General features: G+C 42.0%; 1 protein-coding gene and 2 pseudogenes across 4 annotated transcripts in view; 2 read left to right on the top strand and 1 right to left on the bottom strand.

Moving 5' to 3' along the window:
- Aplp2 (amyloid beta precursor like protein 2) overlaps positions 1–18,587 on the top strand; it is a 66,248-nt gene that overhangs the window by 17,336 nt on the left and 30,325 nt on the right. For all 4 annotated transcript variants that reach the window (XM_052188763.1, XM_052188764.1, XM_052188765.1 and 1 more), the window contains exons 2-3: positions 14,442–14,615; positions 15,385–15,508. In XM_052188763.1, coding sequence (XP_052044723.1) covers positions 14,442–14,615; positions 15,385–15,508 — 298 coding nt within the window. The remainder of the gene's footprint in view (positions 1–14,441; positions 14,616–15,384; positions 15,509–18,587) is intronic.
- On the bottom strand, positions 4,953–5,718 carry LOC127689276 (40S ribosomal protein S6-like; annotated as a pseudogene).
- Positions 14,880–15,283, top strand: LOC127689492 (40S ribosomal protein S21-like; annotated as a pseudogene).

The raw sequence follows: 18,587 nt of genomic DNA on the forward strand, positions 1-18,587 counted from the left end.
AAAATAAGAGGCCTGTTGACATATTATGTTTGAAATTTTCTATTTTTAGGTGTTTTCTGAGAAAGTTGTCAGCTCCTAAAAGGGCAGTCAGTCAAGAATGACAAAACAGTGAGGAAACCAGACAAAGCACTCTGGAGGACTAGCAACCTCAGGCCTGGAGAATAGTGGCTCCTCTTGAGGTGGGGCCATGGGGAGAGGGGAGAGGGTTGGCTTCAGGAGATGGGGGGGGGGGACGGACGGACGGACGGACGGACAGACAGACAGACAACCTCAGTGTGTGCACTGCAGGGCATTCATGGACCTTTCTGGCAGTGTCAGGTCTTTCTATTGGGCACCAAGCAGGTAAAGGAAAGATAAAATTGGTAGTTCCAGTATGGTAGTATGAATAAGAATGGCTGGGCTCATAGGTTTGAATGCATAGTCATCAGATATCAATAGACTGGCATTATTTGAGAAGGATTAGGAGATGTGGTCTTGTTGGAGGAAGTATATCACTGGAGGTGGCCTTTGAGGTTTCAAAAACCCAAGCCAGACCCAGTTCTCCCTTTTCTGCTGCCTGTGGATAGACAGATCAGAATATAGAACTCTCAGCTACTGTCCAACACCATATCTGCCTGCATACTGCCAGGGTCACTACCATGATAATAATTGAATAAGCCTCTGAAACCATAAGCAAGCTCCCAGTTACCTTGGTCATGGCGTTTCTTCCCAGCAATAAAACAGTGATTAAGACATATTGGGAGAAATGGATACCTAGGTATGGGCTGGGGAAATGTTTCAGCAGTTCAGATCACTGACTGTTGAACAACATAGCCAGGTTCAATTCCTAGTACCCATATGGTGGCTTACAATTATCTGTAATTCCAGTTCACGCAATTTGACACCCTATTATGGCCTCAGAGGGTACCAGACATGCATGTGGTACACAAAATACATGTGACAAAACATACACACATAGAAAAAGAATTTTTTAATCTTCCCGCCCCCCCCCCCCCCCAGACAGGGTTTCTCCGTATAGCCCTGGCTGTCCTGGAACTCACTCTGTAGACCAGGCTGGCCTTGAACTCAAATCCATCTGCCTCTGCCTCCCAGAGTGCTGGGATTACAGGAGTGCGCTACCACCGCCCGGCCCTGAAAAAGAATCTTAACAATAAGAAATTGTGGTGCTGGAGAGATGGCTTGGTTTAAGAGTACTAGCTTCTCTTCCAGAGAGGACCTGGGTTCAAGTCCCAGTACTCACATGGCAGTTCACAACTGTAACTCCAGTTCTAAGAGATCTGACACCCTTGCTCAGACACATGTAGGTAAAACATGCACATAAAATAAAAATAAATAAAAACAGCAAATTGTAATGCACAGCACACATGTATGTTACGGAAATGAGTCCCTAACAGGATAAGATAATGGATACTTTAAGATAGTGTGATGGCTTAAGAGTGAAAAGTTGTAAAGTGGAGAGCCAGGGGGGAGGGGGTTCAGTGGGTAGAGATGCTAGGGCCAAGCCTGACAACCCCACTTCAGTTCACAAGACTCACAAGGTAGAGGAGATAATTTTCTGTAAGTTATCCTTTGATTTCTATATGCGTCATGGCACAAACACCCTGTCCCACAAATAAAACATGACATATTGAGCTTTAAAAAAATTGGTTTTTGTTGTTGTTGTTGTTGTTGTTGTCTGGTCTTAAAAGACGGAGAAAAAATGTTAAGGGTGTGTGAAGACGAGAGGAGGTAAACAGCAGCTGAACTACTGACAGCCTTCAGGTACTGCCTCTGAGGGCTGTGTTTGTGTTGGCGGGGAACTATGTGATGTGAGTATGTGTCTAGTATATTGATCCTGTTCAAACCATGTATGTTAGAAAGTCATTTGGCAAACATAATGGTTTTCAAAATTGAAGATTATCATCCTGTATGGATTTCTTTTTTATTCAGTTAGTCATTTCTTTTTGCATAGTTTTTTTTAAAAGACTTTTTTAGCTAATGTGTGTGTATGTCTGAATTTGAGCCACATGCAGACAAGTGCCTGTAGAGGTAAGAAGCAGGTACCAGATCTCTGGAGTTGGAATTGCAGTGGTTGTGCGGTGGCTGCCTGATAGGTGCCAGAACTCTGCATGAGCATCGAGTGCTGTTAAACGTTGCTTCAGCACACATTTCTCATATGCTGATATGGATGCTAATGCTATGTTGACTTAGAAACCACTGCTGACTGTAGTTTAGGGAAATATATAAAACAGAATTTAAGAGCTCTGGGTTTAGAGCCTGATTGTGTTCTGGGAATCAGAACAGAATTGATTACCTGCTATATGCTAGGTACTATTGCTAGATGGAGGTTAGAAAGAGTTACTCAAGTGTTAGTGCTGACGTGGCAGGCACAGGAGGGACTGGGAGGGACCTTTGCTTGGATTGGACTGAAGCAGTTTTTGAGGTTATCCACTGAGCAGAGCCCCGAGAGTGAGCACAGGTCTGCTTTAGGAGGACCGGGGAAAGAGAGTCCAGGTGAGGACTTGGAGCCAGGCACCTTGACTTGGGTCTACACTGAAAATGGTCTGGAGTGTATAGGAATGGCCTTAGTCAGGGACTGTCGCCCTGTGGGCCTTGTAGGTCATAGTCATGTTGTTGATGTCTTGGAACTAACTGGTGTTCCTGGGACGCAGAGTTGGGTGGAGACAGGATCCTGAAGGGCAAAGACTGACCAGCTCCCTGGTGGCCACCTGAATAGCATCACTGAAGTGTTGCTGCATTGTCTGCCCAGGAGGGGTGTTTATGCGTCTTCATCCTTACTTAATCCATATTGCCTGTAAGTTTTCCTGTTCCTCCTTATGCATTTATTTAGTAGTTAGGTGGCATGTACCAAGAAAGGCTAATTAATGGCCCATTCAGCAAGTGAACATACTGACTTATGGAGTGTATTAGCTTTATTACTTTATTTTTTTAATTGCTGATAATTACAGTAATGCACATGGGCGTTGGTCCAAGGCAGGGAGAATTATTGTTTGAAAGCAGATCTGCTGCATGTTGATGGTTCAGTCTATTTACTTTTAAATTTAAATGCTACATAAATCATGAGAAAGATGTCTTTTGGCTTGCTTTGAACTTGAAGAGGGTGGAACACTTTCACATATTTCTTATTCTTCCAGTTTTAATGGACATTAAAAGTTAAAATTTATTAATCAAGATTTATATATAATATTGCTTGCAGTTAGGGAAATATGTAACAGAACTGTTTGAACATATAATTTCTCTTTTAAAAAGTGAACTTCTCCCTGCCCTATGAAAATCATTTAGTCATGTTAAAAAATTCTTTTTCAGTTACAAAGAAAGATATAGATTATTCACCCAAGAAGACACTTGGGAATAAAGATTTAGGTTTGTGGCTTTCAGTATTTGTTTTTTTTTTTTTTATACTTTTTATTTTTTATTACATTCAACAGAATATTTTTATACCAACCATAAAAATGATAGACATGTTATTAAATGAGCATAAAAAGATACAGTCTTAGCTGGGCAGTGGTGGCGCACGCCTTTAATCCCAGCACTTGGGAGGCAGAGGCAGGTGGATTTCTGAGTTTGAGGCCAACCTGGTCTACAGAGTGAGTTCCAGGACAGCCAGAGCTACACAGAAAAACCCTGTCTCAGAAAAAAACAAAAACAAAACAAAAGATACAGTCTTTTTGTTTGTTTTGTTTTTAGTAGAGCTTAAAATCTTGGTTCTTACTGAGTTATAAACCCAAAATAAGAACAATTTTTAGATATCAAAGTTCATTGTCGTAAGACTGTACTTCAATGTCCCTCACATCACTAAAGGATTTTACCTCTATAATAGCTAAGAGTTGACAGTTCTGCTGCACCAAAGAATGAATTGTAGGCACAATTATTTGGATACAGATTTCCTGCTATTGTCAATGCTATTTGACTTGAGTGATTGTCATCATTCTCAGCCCACAGGGAACAGGTTACATCCATTTAAGAAATATATTAAGATGGTCTATCCATGAAGTCAGTCATCAACTGTTTCAATGAACAATGGTTCTGCTTGGAGGGTGGCACAGACATTAGGTGAGGGTAAGATTCTGGTTCATTGGCTGTGATGATTTTGAAAAGCATTCATCTCAGAAAAAGAGTAACTTATAAAGTCATCTTCAAAATTGATACTATAAATATCAAGCAAAACATCAGTATATGTTTTTTATAATTTTTAAAATACTTATTTTGTTGACTGCAGTGTGTGTGTGGCAACCAGAGGACCACTTGAGAATCTATTCTAATCTTTCATCGTGTGGGCCTCAGGGATCAATTCATTTTAGCAGCAGATGACTTTACCTCTGACCACCTCACAAACCCAACAAGGATGTTTTGGGTAGAGAAGGATGCAGCTACTTCACATTATAAAAAGGGCTACCTGCTTACTAGTGATGTCATTATGACTTTTTAATAACAAAGTGTAAAAAGAAGGTGTCTCAGATTTCTGGACACTCAGTCTAGCGCGATCTCGCCAGTGAATCTATGCCTTGCATACCAGTGTACATACACAGATGCAGGATGCGCAACCCCTCAGCCATGCACAGTGCTGAAGGTTGAACCCAGAACCTTGTGCAGGCTAGGCAAACATTCTGCCTCTTAGCTTATGTCTCTCATGTTTGGGGAACTTTTGATTTAAAGCATCAGTAAAATTAATCTAGGGCTGAAGAGTTGGCTGCTCTTGCAGAAGATCATACTCAATTCCCAGCACCCACATGTCAGCTGAAACCGGTTTTTAACTCCAATTCCAGGGGGATCTGACCCCCCCTTTTTCTGACCTCTGTGTGTGCATGGCGCATAGACATACATGCAAGCAAAATACGCATACATGTGAAAATAAATATAAAAAATAATCCTGTATGTGAAATCATCAGTATTTCAAGGTACATGGATTGGTTTTCTTTTTTTCAAGGTCATTATTTGTTACTCTTAAAGACTTACTTTTGACTGGGCTCAGACTTAGAAGTAGAAGCTCTCAGCGAGGACAGCCTGCGTCTCTTGGCAATCTGTTCCTGGTGCTTTTCTTTGGCTTCCTTCATTCTCTTGGCCAAAAGTTTAGCGTATTCTGCAGCCTCCTCCCTGTTTTTCTTAGTGCAAATTTTTCTTCAGAGCAGTTGGCGTTTGTGTTGTAGGACACGAGGAGTTTGTGTTGTAGGACACGAGGAGTAACAAGACGCTGAATCTTGGGTGCTTTGGTCCTGGGCTTCTTACCTTCTTTAAGGGCTTTCTGACGACATATTGGTGGACATCATCTTCTTTGGAGAGATTAAAAAGCTTTTGGATTCTGCTAGCTCTTTAATGTCCCAACTGACGAGGCACAGTAGTATCTGTCAGTCCAGGAATATCCTTCTCTCCTTTCTTTACAATAACCAAGTTGAGAATACTCAGATTGGCATCTACAGGGCACCCACGAACAGACTTGTGCTTCCTCTCTCCAGTTCTCCTTGGTCTATAACAAGAATGCCCCTTACTCAACGGCAGGCGCACTCTGCCATGGGTCAAATGCCTTGTTTCATGGGAAAACCTTGATTGTCATTCCCACGGCTGATCCGGGCCACGCCCTTCTACTTGTCACCAAGAGCAGCAACAGCTGCTTCTGTGGCCATGTGCTTCTCATAGACCATCTGAAGCTTGCGTTTGTCTTCTATAGACTTCAGTGAGTTCCTGACAGCCAGTGGCAGGGAAGGAGATTCTCAGCTTCATCTTGACACAGCCGACCGACTGCCTAGGAGGCCTGGATTAGTTTTCTTACATCTTCCCAGCTGTATTACAAGTAAACTGACATGGAACCAGTTTCAAATCTCTGATACACTGTCATTCATATTAAGTCTTGACACTGTATAGTTAAATATTTTTTGGCTAAAATGGAATGTTGGGTAGTTTCTTAACATTGATAAAATCTCCAAGTTAAATACTCATTTTAGTAGAATTATCTGGTAAGTGGAATATTTTAAGGAATATGATTTATAAGAACTTAAAGATGCTTACAATTACTAGATTGTCAGTGATTTGATTCGTATAAAAACAAAACACCCTAGAGCATCAGATCATCCAAAGGCTGCTTATAACTTAAGAGGATTGCCAGGCTTGTGTTTGGATATTCTGTAGAAAACTCTCCATCATCTCTATTATGTGTCTCACTAAGAATAATTTAGATTGAACACATTTCATTATGAAATATTTAATGCATAGCATCTCCTAGGCGGTTTTTACTTGAAATCACCTCTCTCCGTTAAGATTTAAGTAGATTCAGTTCTGTACATTCTCTCTAACCCGGCACACGCAGCTCTTAGTAAGAGCTCGAGTAATGCTAGTGCTGGTGAGTTAAAAGATTAAGCCCAAGTCCACATGATTAGGTAATACTAGATTAATACAGAAGCCCCTTGGCTTCTTGATCTCTGCAGTTTGCTAGCATGCTTTGCAGAGTTTGGCAAATGGCTGTTGTGTCATCATAGGGGAATGTGATTCAGTGAGTTTCCAAGAGGTAGTCCTTGGGGGAGTTCTGGGAAAGTAGACTTTTATCTGTTACAGTGTGGGAAAAAAGCCTCACCCTTTAGATGGTAGGTTTCTTACCTATTTTATAAACTAAAATTCACTTATATTGCATCAAAGTAAAAAATATTAGAAGATGAAGGATTAACTTCTTGTAAGATTTTGTAGCTAAAAAGTAGATGGAAGGATACCATGAAAACAAATTGGGTATGAATATGATCAAAGTACTTCATGAGTATGTATGAAGTTTACAAAAAGGTAGAACCATAAAGAAGTAACTTTCAAGGCTGTCATTAAAATTGTGTGTGTGTGGGGGGGCGGGGATGTATATGGTGGTGCAGCCATAGTGCTTGTGTGGGGGTCAGAGAACAACTTTGTGGACTCATTCCACCCTTATACAGGCTTTGGGTAGTGAATGTGGATTATCTAACGTGTGTGGCAAGCACTTGCCTGCTGAGCCATCCCACCAGGCCCTGTGATAGCTCAGTCTCTGAGCTTGGTAGTAGGAAGGACCTCACTTGTGAGCCAGCTGGAAAGTGGTTCAGAGCCAGGAAACAAGCAGCTCTGGTAGTTTTCTTTAAAAATGGCAGGCTGTTCATATAAATATTTTATGACTGAGTTCCCACAAAATAGAGTATGGAGCAGTAATGCAACCTGTTTTTTTCTTTTTAATCCATTTCCAAATTTAATAAATTAAAAAAATGTCTTTTAAACCAGTTTGATGCCAGCCCCCCCCCTCCCAACTTTTTTCCTGAAAGATGGATAAACACACGGCCACCTGTGCTCTTCACGTACTGCCTCTCATTTCAGCCAGCCAGTTGTGTGTAACTGCAGCCAGAGACCGAGATCTTCAGGAGCACAGTGATAATGACGCTTGTTCTGCTGCAGGAATTGCATGTAGTGCTTTTGTGCACTATCTTAATCCCCATAACAGGTCTGAGAGGAGTAGGCATATTAGTAGCCTTGTTCTACAGATGAAGAAATTTAAATCCTGATAATGATGTTTATAAATACTTGAATTCCTTTTGTGTGATAAGCAATATTTCAAACACTTTGTGTTAAAATGTATTTTAAAACATTTATTGAAGGTCTGTTATATTTCTTTGGCGAATGTATAAAGCTCATGAATATCATAAAAGATTTTGTTTTGTTTTGTTTTAAATAATGTATGTGTTTCTGGCCATTGAGGGCAGGCTTACAGAAGAACATGGATATACAGTCTCAGGGAGACCAGAGGCTCACTTCGGGTGTTACTCCTCTGTAGTTAATGTGCCCTGCCCCACTTTTTGAAACAGGGCCTCACTAAAACCCAGACTCACCAGTTCAGCGTGGCAGGAATCTTCCTGTCTGCTTCCCCACTGCTGGGGTTACAAGCCCCTGCTGTCGCATAGCCTTTTTCACAATAGCTGTTCAGCTCAGATCCTCATGCTTACAAGGCAGTCACTTTATTAACTAAGCTATTCTTCCTAATTCAGCTGTGCTCCACTGCAACCCCCTGATCTCACACTGTAGCCCACATCTAACTTTTGTGTGTATGGATATGTGTCTGTTGACCATGAGTGTACATGGCGTCTGTGGAGGCCAGAAGAGGGCATTGGATCCCCTGGAACTAGAGTAACAGCCAGGAGCTACCATGTGAGTGCTGGGATTTCAACCAGAGTCCTCTGGAAGAAAAACCAATGCATTTAGCTGTTGTGCCATCTCTCCAAGTTTCCTGACCTCTCATTATAGAAAAGTAGGCTTGGGGGCTTGTTACCCTTGAGAGGTTGAAATATTAGGATGATTAGGAACCAGTGTTCTAAACCATAGTATATCGGTTACTTTTCTTGTTGTTCCTGCAGAATGCTTGACAAAGGCAATTAAAAAAAAAAGTGTATTTTTGGCTAATATTTTGAGGGCACAGTACATTATGATAGGTGCCATGTGTTAAGAGTAGCTCTAGGTGAGCCGGAGAGATATTTCAGTGACTAAGAGCACTGGCTGCACTTCCAGAAGTCCCGAATTCAATTCCCATCAACCACATGGTGGCTCACAACCGTCTCTAATGGGATCTGATGCCTCTCCTAGCTATCAGGTGTACATGCAGGTAGCATTCATATATAAGTGTTTTTTAAAAAAAAAAAAAACAAGCAAAAGTGGCTCTAGCTGTGACAGCAGGAGTTTGGGACTTGGGATTACATTGGCTTCTTAGGAACCACAGGTCAATGCTGTGCTATGCCGTCTCTGTTCTTCCTCTGACACCCCTGTCTATGAAATGTACACCTTGTGGGTATGACCACATGGTATGACCAGACATGCCTAGAGGTGGCATCTAAATGTCAAATTGACAGGTTTAACCTGTCCCACTTAACAGCAACCAAAGTGTTTCATATGTATAGTATCTATCATATGTATGTATCATATGTTTCATATGTATAGTATCTATCATAGGCTATATTAGGACATTTGCTTTTCAGGAGGTGATTGTGCTCTGATCATCTTCACTGGTTGTCTGATCTACAAGTGTGTCTTTTTCTTCCCTCACTTCTTTTACTTCCCTCCCCCTTTCTGAGGAAGGGTCTGTCTGTGTTGCCCACCCTTGCCTCAAGCTTTTGGACCCAAACAGTCCTTCCACTCCAGCCTTCCCAGGAGCTGGGACATAGGTACATGATACCAGACCCATCTGGTCTTGCCTTTTTGACAGATTGGATTTGTAAAAGTGAAACTATGTCCTCCAGAGTGGGATCTAGACAGTTTGATCAAGATTAAAACAAACCCACGTGGTTGTTTTGGTGATGCTGGGATGTAACCCAGTGGTTTGGTTGTGCATGCTCATTGGGTGCTGTTTTGATAAGCTACATCAGCTCTCAAATAGTTTTACTTTGAGTGTTTTGGGCCTTAAGTAAAAGTTGACGATATTGCAGAATTCTCTTATGCCCAGCCGTGGAATTTCTATCTGGCATAACCCATAGATGGAGTACAGGAGCTTGTGTTGGCACAGCTTGTACAAGTGGTTGCTCTGGTTTCCCCCACCAGTGGCCTTTTCCTGTCCCAGCATCCTGTTCAATCTCCCACATTGTATTCATTTGCTGTTTGTGCTTGATCTTTCCTGATTTGTAACTGTTCTGGCCTTTTTCCCTGACCTGTTTCCTTTAATGTCTTGTTGCTGGTGAAGTGCACACTAGTGTCTGGTTAGTGTTTTCACTCCCAATTGTCTTCCTTTTTGTAGTTAGCCATAACCTGGGATGGCAAATAAACTTTGCTTATTATTTTTTTTAAATTTGCATACAATATTGTTTAATTATATCCTTTCTTTTTTCCCAGCTCTTTCCAGATTTATCCCCCACCTAACTTGTTTTTTTTTTTTTCCTGAGACAAATAAATATTTGGTGAAAAGTTTGTGAACATATATTTAAATTGTTATAATTAGAGATTGGGTTTCACTGGCTGTCCTAGAACTCTGTGTAGATCAGGCTGGTCTCAAACTCAGATCATCTGTCTGCCTCTGCCCAAGGTGTGTGCCACTGCCTGGTGGTTATGAAGGTTTATTCAATACTTGAAGAGAAATGAAATAATATGTTCAAGTTTTTTTTTATTTTTTCTTTTTGAAAAGGATGTAAGAGCATTTGAATAAGAGTGTCTTTTTCACTAGCGTGTAAGCCTAGCTAGATGCTGCAGAGATCTGTTTCACTCTTTATAAGAACTGAGCTGTTGGCTCTAAAGTGGTGGAATGTTCACTGAACAGTGCCTTTCCATCTAAGGAAACCTCACTTCCACAGCTGTAAGGAGAAAACCCTGCCCTTGGGGAAGATGCTGCCAGTTTAGTAGGCTCTTTATCAAACTGTAAGGCCAGTTTGGGGGCAGTAGTTTCAGTGCAGAAAGAAGTAACTGCTACATACCAGCTCCGAGGTAGGAGAGAGCTGCTTTGGTCCCAGCAGCCTTGAGAAGGAGACGGTTTATGAGCTCCAGCTGGGGATTGGGCTCCTGAAATGATATTAAGGACAGACTTGTTGCAGGCCCAGACTTAAGTTTCAGATATTGTCTGAAAATGCTTCAAGCTTCTTCAGATTATTAGGAGCACTGTCTACTAAGTTGAATTTCTTTCCTTAGATAGCTGAATTCTTTGTGAGCCAAATTAATAAAATGGGATTTCTTATTAAGAATGAATTATTAAGTATGTAGAGGCACTGGCTAGGAAATCAGTTGATGTAGTTTGTTTTCAAAGCCTTGAAAGTGCTGCCACACGTGTGTATAGATTGCAGGGACTGCTTAAGTGCCAGTGTGTGGGTGGGGCCATTAATTTTCTTTTGTAGAGGATTCTAAGTTCACAGGATATCAGAAGTGCTGACTTGGCAGTGAAGTCCCATTTGTAACGTTAGTTTAGGAGGCGGATTGATTTATATGTTGAAGTAATGGGTCAAGGCGCTGTCGGTGCTTAAGAAAATGGAGAGCGCATTAAATAACAGCATTTCCAAGTAAAGAAGTGCAAACATCATACAACAGTGACCCCGTCACACGCTAGGTGAGGTTGGGGTATGTTTGATTAGTTGATTCCTACATGTGGCCCACAGAGGCCTTTTATATTTCAGAGGATACTGTCTTGAGAGTCTCTCATGACCACAAGGATTAATCTTTCTGAACTCAGAAGTGAATCACTGTATCCTATTAGCTGTCTGGATTGATTCCAGTTACTCTCTTTCTTGGTGGTAACTGATGGTGAGATCTGGCTGTTTTGCTCTCCTTCCTGTTGCTTTAACCTCTGATACTTTAGACTCTTTAGGGAAGATAACACTGACCATCTCACTGCAGAAATCAAATGCACTTACACTGATGCATTGACCTCCGCGGTTGACCCATTAACTGAGCATTTATACAGTTGAAATTCTTGTGGTCTTTTCGCCAGCAACCATAATGAGTAACATGTGGAACATAGTCTTGGCTGATAAATGCCCTAGAATCGACCATTTCGATGTTGTGGCTCAGTGATCCTACACAACTAATCAACACTTCTTACCCCTGTTCATTCTGAGAACTTAAGGGTAAATGCTTCTCCTCTCCTTCCGGTATTCCGTATGATTAGATGTGGTACCCTAAATCCTATATGTTTAGTAGGTATCTTCAATGTTAGATTCATGCAAGATCATATATAGTTGAAACATTGCTAAGAATTCTTTTACTTCAAATTTGTTTTTTTCTTTTTAAAATTTTATTTTAATTTTATGTGTATGGGTGTTTTGCTTGCATGTAAGTCTGTGCACTACGTATATGCCTAGTGCTTGCAGAGGCCAGAAGATGTCCATTTCCTGAGGAGTGAAGTTACAAATAGTTGTGACCTACTATGTGGGTGCTGGGAGTTGAACCTTGGTCCTCTTAACTGTTGGTCCATCTCTCCAGCTCGTTGGTGTTTATTTTTTTCTTGCTATGCTTACTTTATACATTAAGCTTTCTTGCTTTCTCTTTCTTGCTTGCTCTCTCTCTCTCTCTCTCTCTCTTTTTCTTTCTTTCTTTTTTTTTGGATTTTTTTTTTTTTTTTTTTTTTTTTTTGAGACAGGGTTTCTCTGTAGAGTCCTTGCTGTCCTGGAACTCACTCTGTAGACCAGGCTGGCCTTGAACTCAGAAATCCGCTTGCCTCTGCCTCCCAGAGTGCTGGGATTACAGGTGTGCGCCACCACCGCCCTGCTACATTAAGCTTTCTTATGACATGGAAAAAGCATGTATACAGTTCAGTGTCCTTCATAGGTTTAGGCATCTACTGTGGGTCCAGGAACATAACTTCCATGGATAAAGGATTACTGTAACACTATGCACACGTGCTTGTGGTCTTCAAGGGCACATTGCTTGAGAGGATACTAAATACTACTTCTCGGCAATTTCTGAGCTGTTACTAGTTATGGTCTTGTCATAAAACATGAACATTGCCAAAGAATGGTTGGGATATTTTTTATGCAGAATTAGGTAAATTCATTTATGAGGTCCTTGCATCCCCTTTTCTATTTGAAAAAGTTAGGATCTTGCTTTGTTGAGCAAACTGGTTCCAAACTCATAGACTTCTGCCTCAGCCTTTTGATGAACCAGGACAATAGACACATGCATAACTTATGAAATCCTTTTCAGTATTCTGTTTCCATGACTGAGGCTGCCACATACTGAATATTGTTAATTACTGTTATATTATTACGCTATAACGAAGTGCCTGAGACAATCAGCTTTTTTTGGGGGGGAGGGGGTGTTTCAAGACAGGGTTTCTCTGTGTTTAGCCCTGGCTGTCCTAGAACTTACCTTATAGACTAGGCTAGCCTCGAACTCAGAAATCCACCTGCCTTTGCCTGCCAAGTGCTGGGATTAAAGGCGTGTGTGCCACCGCTGCCTGGTGACAGTCAGCTTTTAAAAAGGAAATGATTCTATTGCCAAACAAGTTAGGCAGCTTCAGTTCATGCTCTGTTTTGCTAGCCCTGCGACTTTTGAGCATCATGGTGTGAGCCTCTTCTTATGTACTCCACCTTAGCCCAAGCTACTACTCTTTTTCTGTTGGCCCACATACTTCCAGCAGTCTGAGCCCTTCCCTTGCTTACTACAGTCTACTTTTACTTTGTAAGCAGCAGAGAGACATTGGGAACTAGAGCTCTGTGTTTAAATCTCTCAACACTTATGTGATGAAGGCTGAGATCCCTCCAGTGCCAGACTGTGTAGACTGGCTCTACTGCTTCCTTTATTAGTTCCCCACTCGAATGGAGGTCACATTCTTCCTAGTGGTCACCCAGTGCTGGGTTATTTTCCTCTTTAGGACTGTGAATCTAGTTCATTTTTAGTGAATTTTGACTTGACACTAGATGAAGAACTGAGGAAGTCTATTTGTTAAATATGGTTACTTGATGGAGATTTTTTTTGTGATATGAGTGAATTAAGGAAATTATTTGGCATTTTAGCTGTTTTCGGCTCTCATGATTTGCCTGTGAAGGAATGAGTAGCTTGTGTTAGACTTGATGCTAGTCAGGTCCCGGATATTCAGAGTGCTCAGTAGAGGTTAGATTTCCCATTTCACTTCATATATACCCAAAAGTCATTTTTAAAGTCTGGCACACTTCCTGCAGCACAGGGTTGTTTATGTAAAGCCCCACAGCTTACTATCTCGACCACTCAGCATGCTGAGACACGAGGAGTTCAAAACCTGCTTGGGCAGAGTGAGTTTCAAGACAAGCCTGAGTAACTTAGCAAGATGCCATCTCAGAATAAAAAATGTAAACAGAGGTACAGATATAACTCAGTAGTAGAGTTCAGGGCTAGCATGCGTGAGACCCAGTATCAGAGTGGGGTAAAGACAAAAAGTAGATATCTGAGATTATAAAATATTTTTAAAAAGAGATACAGCAACCCCACCCCCCTTCATTATTATTCCTATTCCTATTCCTACCAAATTTAGCTTGAGCCAGGCCAGTAAGAGCTACTGGTTAGAGACTATGGCCGTCTTGATATTCGGATGCTAATTTACAGGCACTTGTTGTGGATCTCATATGTCAGTCAGTATAAACCTGTTCATATTCAACAGAGTTGAATTTTTCTTTTATTTGTCTGGAAATGCTTACTTTCGAACTTGACGAAACTTCAGTACTGTGTAGTTTGTGGTAGTTCTTTTGTATCCTCCTGTCCCCTCAGGTGGGTGGCAGTTGAGTGGATGCAAGAGTCACGGCACACATGGAAGTCATCTCTCTCCTTCCATCATGTAGGTCCTGGGGATCAAACTCAGTCGTCAGGCTTGTCAATAAGTGCCTTTACCTGCTAAACCATCTTGCCAGCTCCCACCACCACCACCACATCAGAGTATTCCTACCGGACTCTGAAGCACCTTCCAACTATACCGAGCAATCTAGTTGTGAGACGGTTGTGTATGAGTGTTAAATGACTACCTCTGCAGACCTTTTGAATAAATCTGAAACCTCTGGTTTATCTTTTGATAGGCTCTTGCAGCCAATGCTGGAACAGGCTTTGCTGTTGCTGAACCTCAGATTGCAATGTTCTGTGGGAAGTTGAATATGCATGTGAACATTCAGACTGGGAAGTGGGAGCCTGACCCAACAGGCACCAAGAGCTGCCTCGGAACAAAGGAAGAAGTTCTTCAGTACTGCCAGGAGGTAAGAGTGTTGCCAGGAAGTTCCTCCTCTTCCCCCCCTTTCTGTGTCAGGGTTGCATGTGTTTCCCTGTCCAAGACCCAAGTACTAAGAACTGGAGCTCTAGCCCCTTTTTTTCTAAGTATGTGTGGTATGATTTAGATATTGCAGAGGTTTTGCCTCTTGATACCCAGTCAGATTTGTTTTGGGTTGAAAGCCTGCTGCATTTGCCTTACATGCATATTCCATTTTAAAATATAATCTATGGGAGGAGTCAGAATATAAGCTATGAAAAGACAACTAGCCTTTGTCCTAGCTGCTTGCACTGGAACTGGAGGGAGCAGGTGCAGCCCCCACATACAGAACGATGATGGGGAATTTGTGGGTCTGTATATACTACAGAAACTCTCAGGGAACAACCACATCATTGGTGCCAGGGGACCCCATGTCCATCAAGATGAATACAGCTGAGGTCGACAAGGTTACAGGAAGGTTTAATGACTGGTTTAAAACTTATGCTATCACAAGACAGGCAAGTCAGATGATTCTGTTCTCCAGTTGGCTAAGGCTGATGATGCCGTCTCAAAAAACTTTGGAGGAAATTCTTTAATTTCTGTTAAAAAAGTAGAAAACAAAAGACAAGTACTTAGTAGTTCAGTATATTTTTATTTTGTTAGAACGTGGAATCGTGAGGTAGAACTTGAGGTTGATAGAGCATATGGGTGGTCCCGGAGGTTTCTTACCCATCTGCAGCCAGTTTTATTTTGTGGATTTTGTTGTTGTTCTTAAACAGATATATCCAGAGCTGCAGATCACAAATGTGATGGAAGCAAATCAGCCAGTCAATATTGATAGTTGGTGCAGAAGGGACAAAAAGCAGTGCAAGAGTCACATTGTTATACCATTCAAGTGTCTTGGTAAGTGCTTTTGGCTGCCTTTTAGAAGTGCCTCCCCAACCCCTGAATGTTGCTCTCGATCCCGGTAAACTATCTGCATCTGTTAAAGTTACTGGGGGGATTTTTCCTCTGAGTTCCTGTTGCTTCCTTGTGTTGGTGGTGGACTTTGCCTCTAGAGGATGAGCCTTTCACAGGACACCAAACGGAAAGAAGCACTACCTGCAAAGCAGTGTGGATTCGCCCTTACCGTTAACCATTGAAATCAGTGGTAAGAAAGGCGGTTGAGGAGCAGCACTTAGAAAGCAGCCAAGGGAAAGGGTCCTGTGTCCCTGCAGTTCTTGTTCACATTTGCACTGTCAGTCACATCAGGCAATGGGTAGTTCTCTGGAGAGAGAACCTGACTCAGCATGCGGTCAGATGCCAGGGCCAGGTGCTGTGTGGACCGGCCATTCTCAAGGGCTGGCCAAGGCTTTGCCCAAGTGTTGTCATTCAGTCACTGGTGCAATAGTGCCAGCCTGAACAAAGCTGTGAGTGAGTGTGTCCCTCAGAAATAGGGTTGTTGCTTAGTGAATGTAGTCTCTTTAATCCTTTGTTGCCTGACATGGAAATGGTTAACTCACAGTATAATCTGGGTGATTCAAGAACAGATTGGGTCTCATATGCTAGTAAGGGTGAAAGAGTTGTGCTTGGTACAGTCATATTAACACAGGTAAGGCACTAACACTGACACCTCTTTAGATCTAAAATGAGCCATCTGTTAAATTTATTCCTCTCCCTCACTCCATTAAAACTTTCCCTTAAAATACATCAGCAAAACGGAGTCTGTTGCTTTTATTAGGCTCACACGTAGCGAGAAAGTATTGCCAAGAGGTGTATTAGACCCGAGCAGTCGGAGCATGCAGCCACTCTTGTACTGCTGGACAGCCTGCCTCAGCAGGAAGGAGGGACATTGTGTATGCTTAGCCACCTCCTTTAAGTCTGGACATCGTGCTGTGTAGTATGGAGTATGTGAAAATATTTGCATGATAGAGTTTAAGGATGGTCTTCCCGTCCATTAGGTTCTGAGAATCTACCTGTAAAATTCTCAAAGTGTAACTGAATGCTCTGTGTGTATGTGGTTCCAGTTTCAGAGAGGGTTTTTTTTAATTTATCTTTTTTTTTTTTTTTTGAGCCTTGAAACTGTGACTGTAGCCTTGGCTGTCCTGGAACTCTGTGAAGACCAGCTTGACCTTCTCTGGGGTTAAATGCTTGTGACACCACTGCCCAGCTTAGTTTGGTTGTTCTTGAGTCTTTCAACAACCTTCTGTCTTCATCCCTGTGTTTTTTAATGGTTTCTGTGTATAAAAAGTAAGTCCCATGAACATTGCCAGAGGTGAAATGAAAGTGGCAGCATTTGATCTGAGTGCTGCGTTGTGAGCTTGCTTGTCCAGTGTCCATCGTGGACTAAGGAGATAGGCCCTGATAGTAAGCTGTTATTAGACTTATAGTTATCTTTAAAAGCTGTGTTGGTTTAGTGGTTTGATAAAACAAGCAAAGAAACAAAACGATTCAGACACCCTGGGGGACTGAGGATCAGAAATGTGTGAACTCCTGGCTTACACATCCTCCTTCAGATTGCTACTTTGTTCTCTCTGTCTGGACTGAGACTGCAAGCCTTCACGCATGTTTCTCAGTCATGTTCGCAGTTTGTTGCCTTCAGTGATGTAGGATGATCAAATTATGTTCTAGCATAAAATTCTATGACGTCTATTGCTTATCCAGGTAAAGAATGTTGAAGCTCTTTACTAAGTATGATGTAAAAACTCCATGATTTGATCCTCCTTCAGGCCTGCCATCTTAACTACTGTCTGGCCCTTGCTTTATACTTCGCCAACATCGGGCAGCTTGGGTTTGACTGTCTATGCTGCCTTTTTGGAAACACATAACTAGTATTGTCTGTGCGCCTGAACAACAGAGGGCAGAGAGGGCATGTGATACATACATGTAGAAGTCAGAGAACAGGCTGTGGACTGGGCTCTCTCCTTCCGCTTCATGTGGGTTCAACAAGTGCCTTTACCCGTTACCATACTGCCAGCCCTGGTTTATGTATTTTTGAGAACAGCATCAGAACTTATTACTAGGAGTTGTGTGATGTCAGCTTGTTATGTGACTGTGAGAACTTGTTAGCTGGGTCAGATGTTGCCTGCATTTGTGTGGTCATATGTTGGTTGCCCACATATGGCCTCTGAGTGTGCTCCTTTATGTTGTTGCTTCCTGTGCCTGTTTAGCATGTCTTGCCAGGCAGTGGTGGCGCACGCCTTTAATCCCAGCACTTGGGAGGCAGAGGCAGGCAGATTTCTGAGTTTGAAGCCAGCCTGGTCTACAGAGTGAGTTCCAGGACAGCCAGGTGTACACAGAGAAACCCTGTCTCGAAAAAAACAAAACAAAACAAAAGGATGTCTTCAAGGAATTTCTCTTCTGAAGTCAGCCTTTTTTTTTCCCCCCCAGGAATTAGCCTTGAGTGGTAATTTCTTTGAGTGGTAATTATATTTAGCTGAGATACGGACATGAATTGTAACTTAGTTCTGTCAAGGCTCTTACTGTTTGGTCCATTTGTTAAACATAACTAAGAAAGATGTGTTACATATACATGGACCTAGATCTTTGTTTTCGTATTGACCTCTGTGTTAGAAACGATGGCTGCTGCAAAACCCCCATAAAAGCTAGATGTGACAGCATGTGTCTTAACAGCCGAGGGTGGGCTTGGGCTGTAGACTGATGTCCCAGGCCTTGCTGGATGGCCAGTCTTCACCAGAACAGTGAGAGAGACCCTGTCTCACAATGTAGGGTGAGGAGAGGGAGGCCCTAGCCTGACCTCTGGCCTGAGTGTATGCACACACTGAGTGTATGTTCACCATACAGAAATGCAGATGTGCGCACAGTGAGAGCGCCAGTTCAGATATTCTGCTCTATGTAGCCTATAAGTGATCAGTCTCTGCTTCTTCCAGATTAAATTTGAAAAGATCCATTTTATCTGCTAAATAATCTGCGCCTTTGAAAAATTAAGTTAAATGGTTTATACTGTAGCAATAACGACTATTACTAGTTTTTTTCCAGTATG

This window comes from Apodemus sylvaticus, chromosome 7 (genome assembly GCF_947179515.1).
Source record: "Apodemus sylvaticus chromosome 7, mApoSyl1.1, whole genome shotgun sequence".
Classification (NCBI taxonomy): Eukaryota; Metazoa; Chordata; class Mammalia; order Rodentia; family Muridae; genus Apodemus; species Apodemus sylvaticus.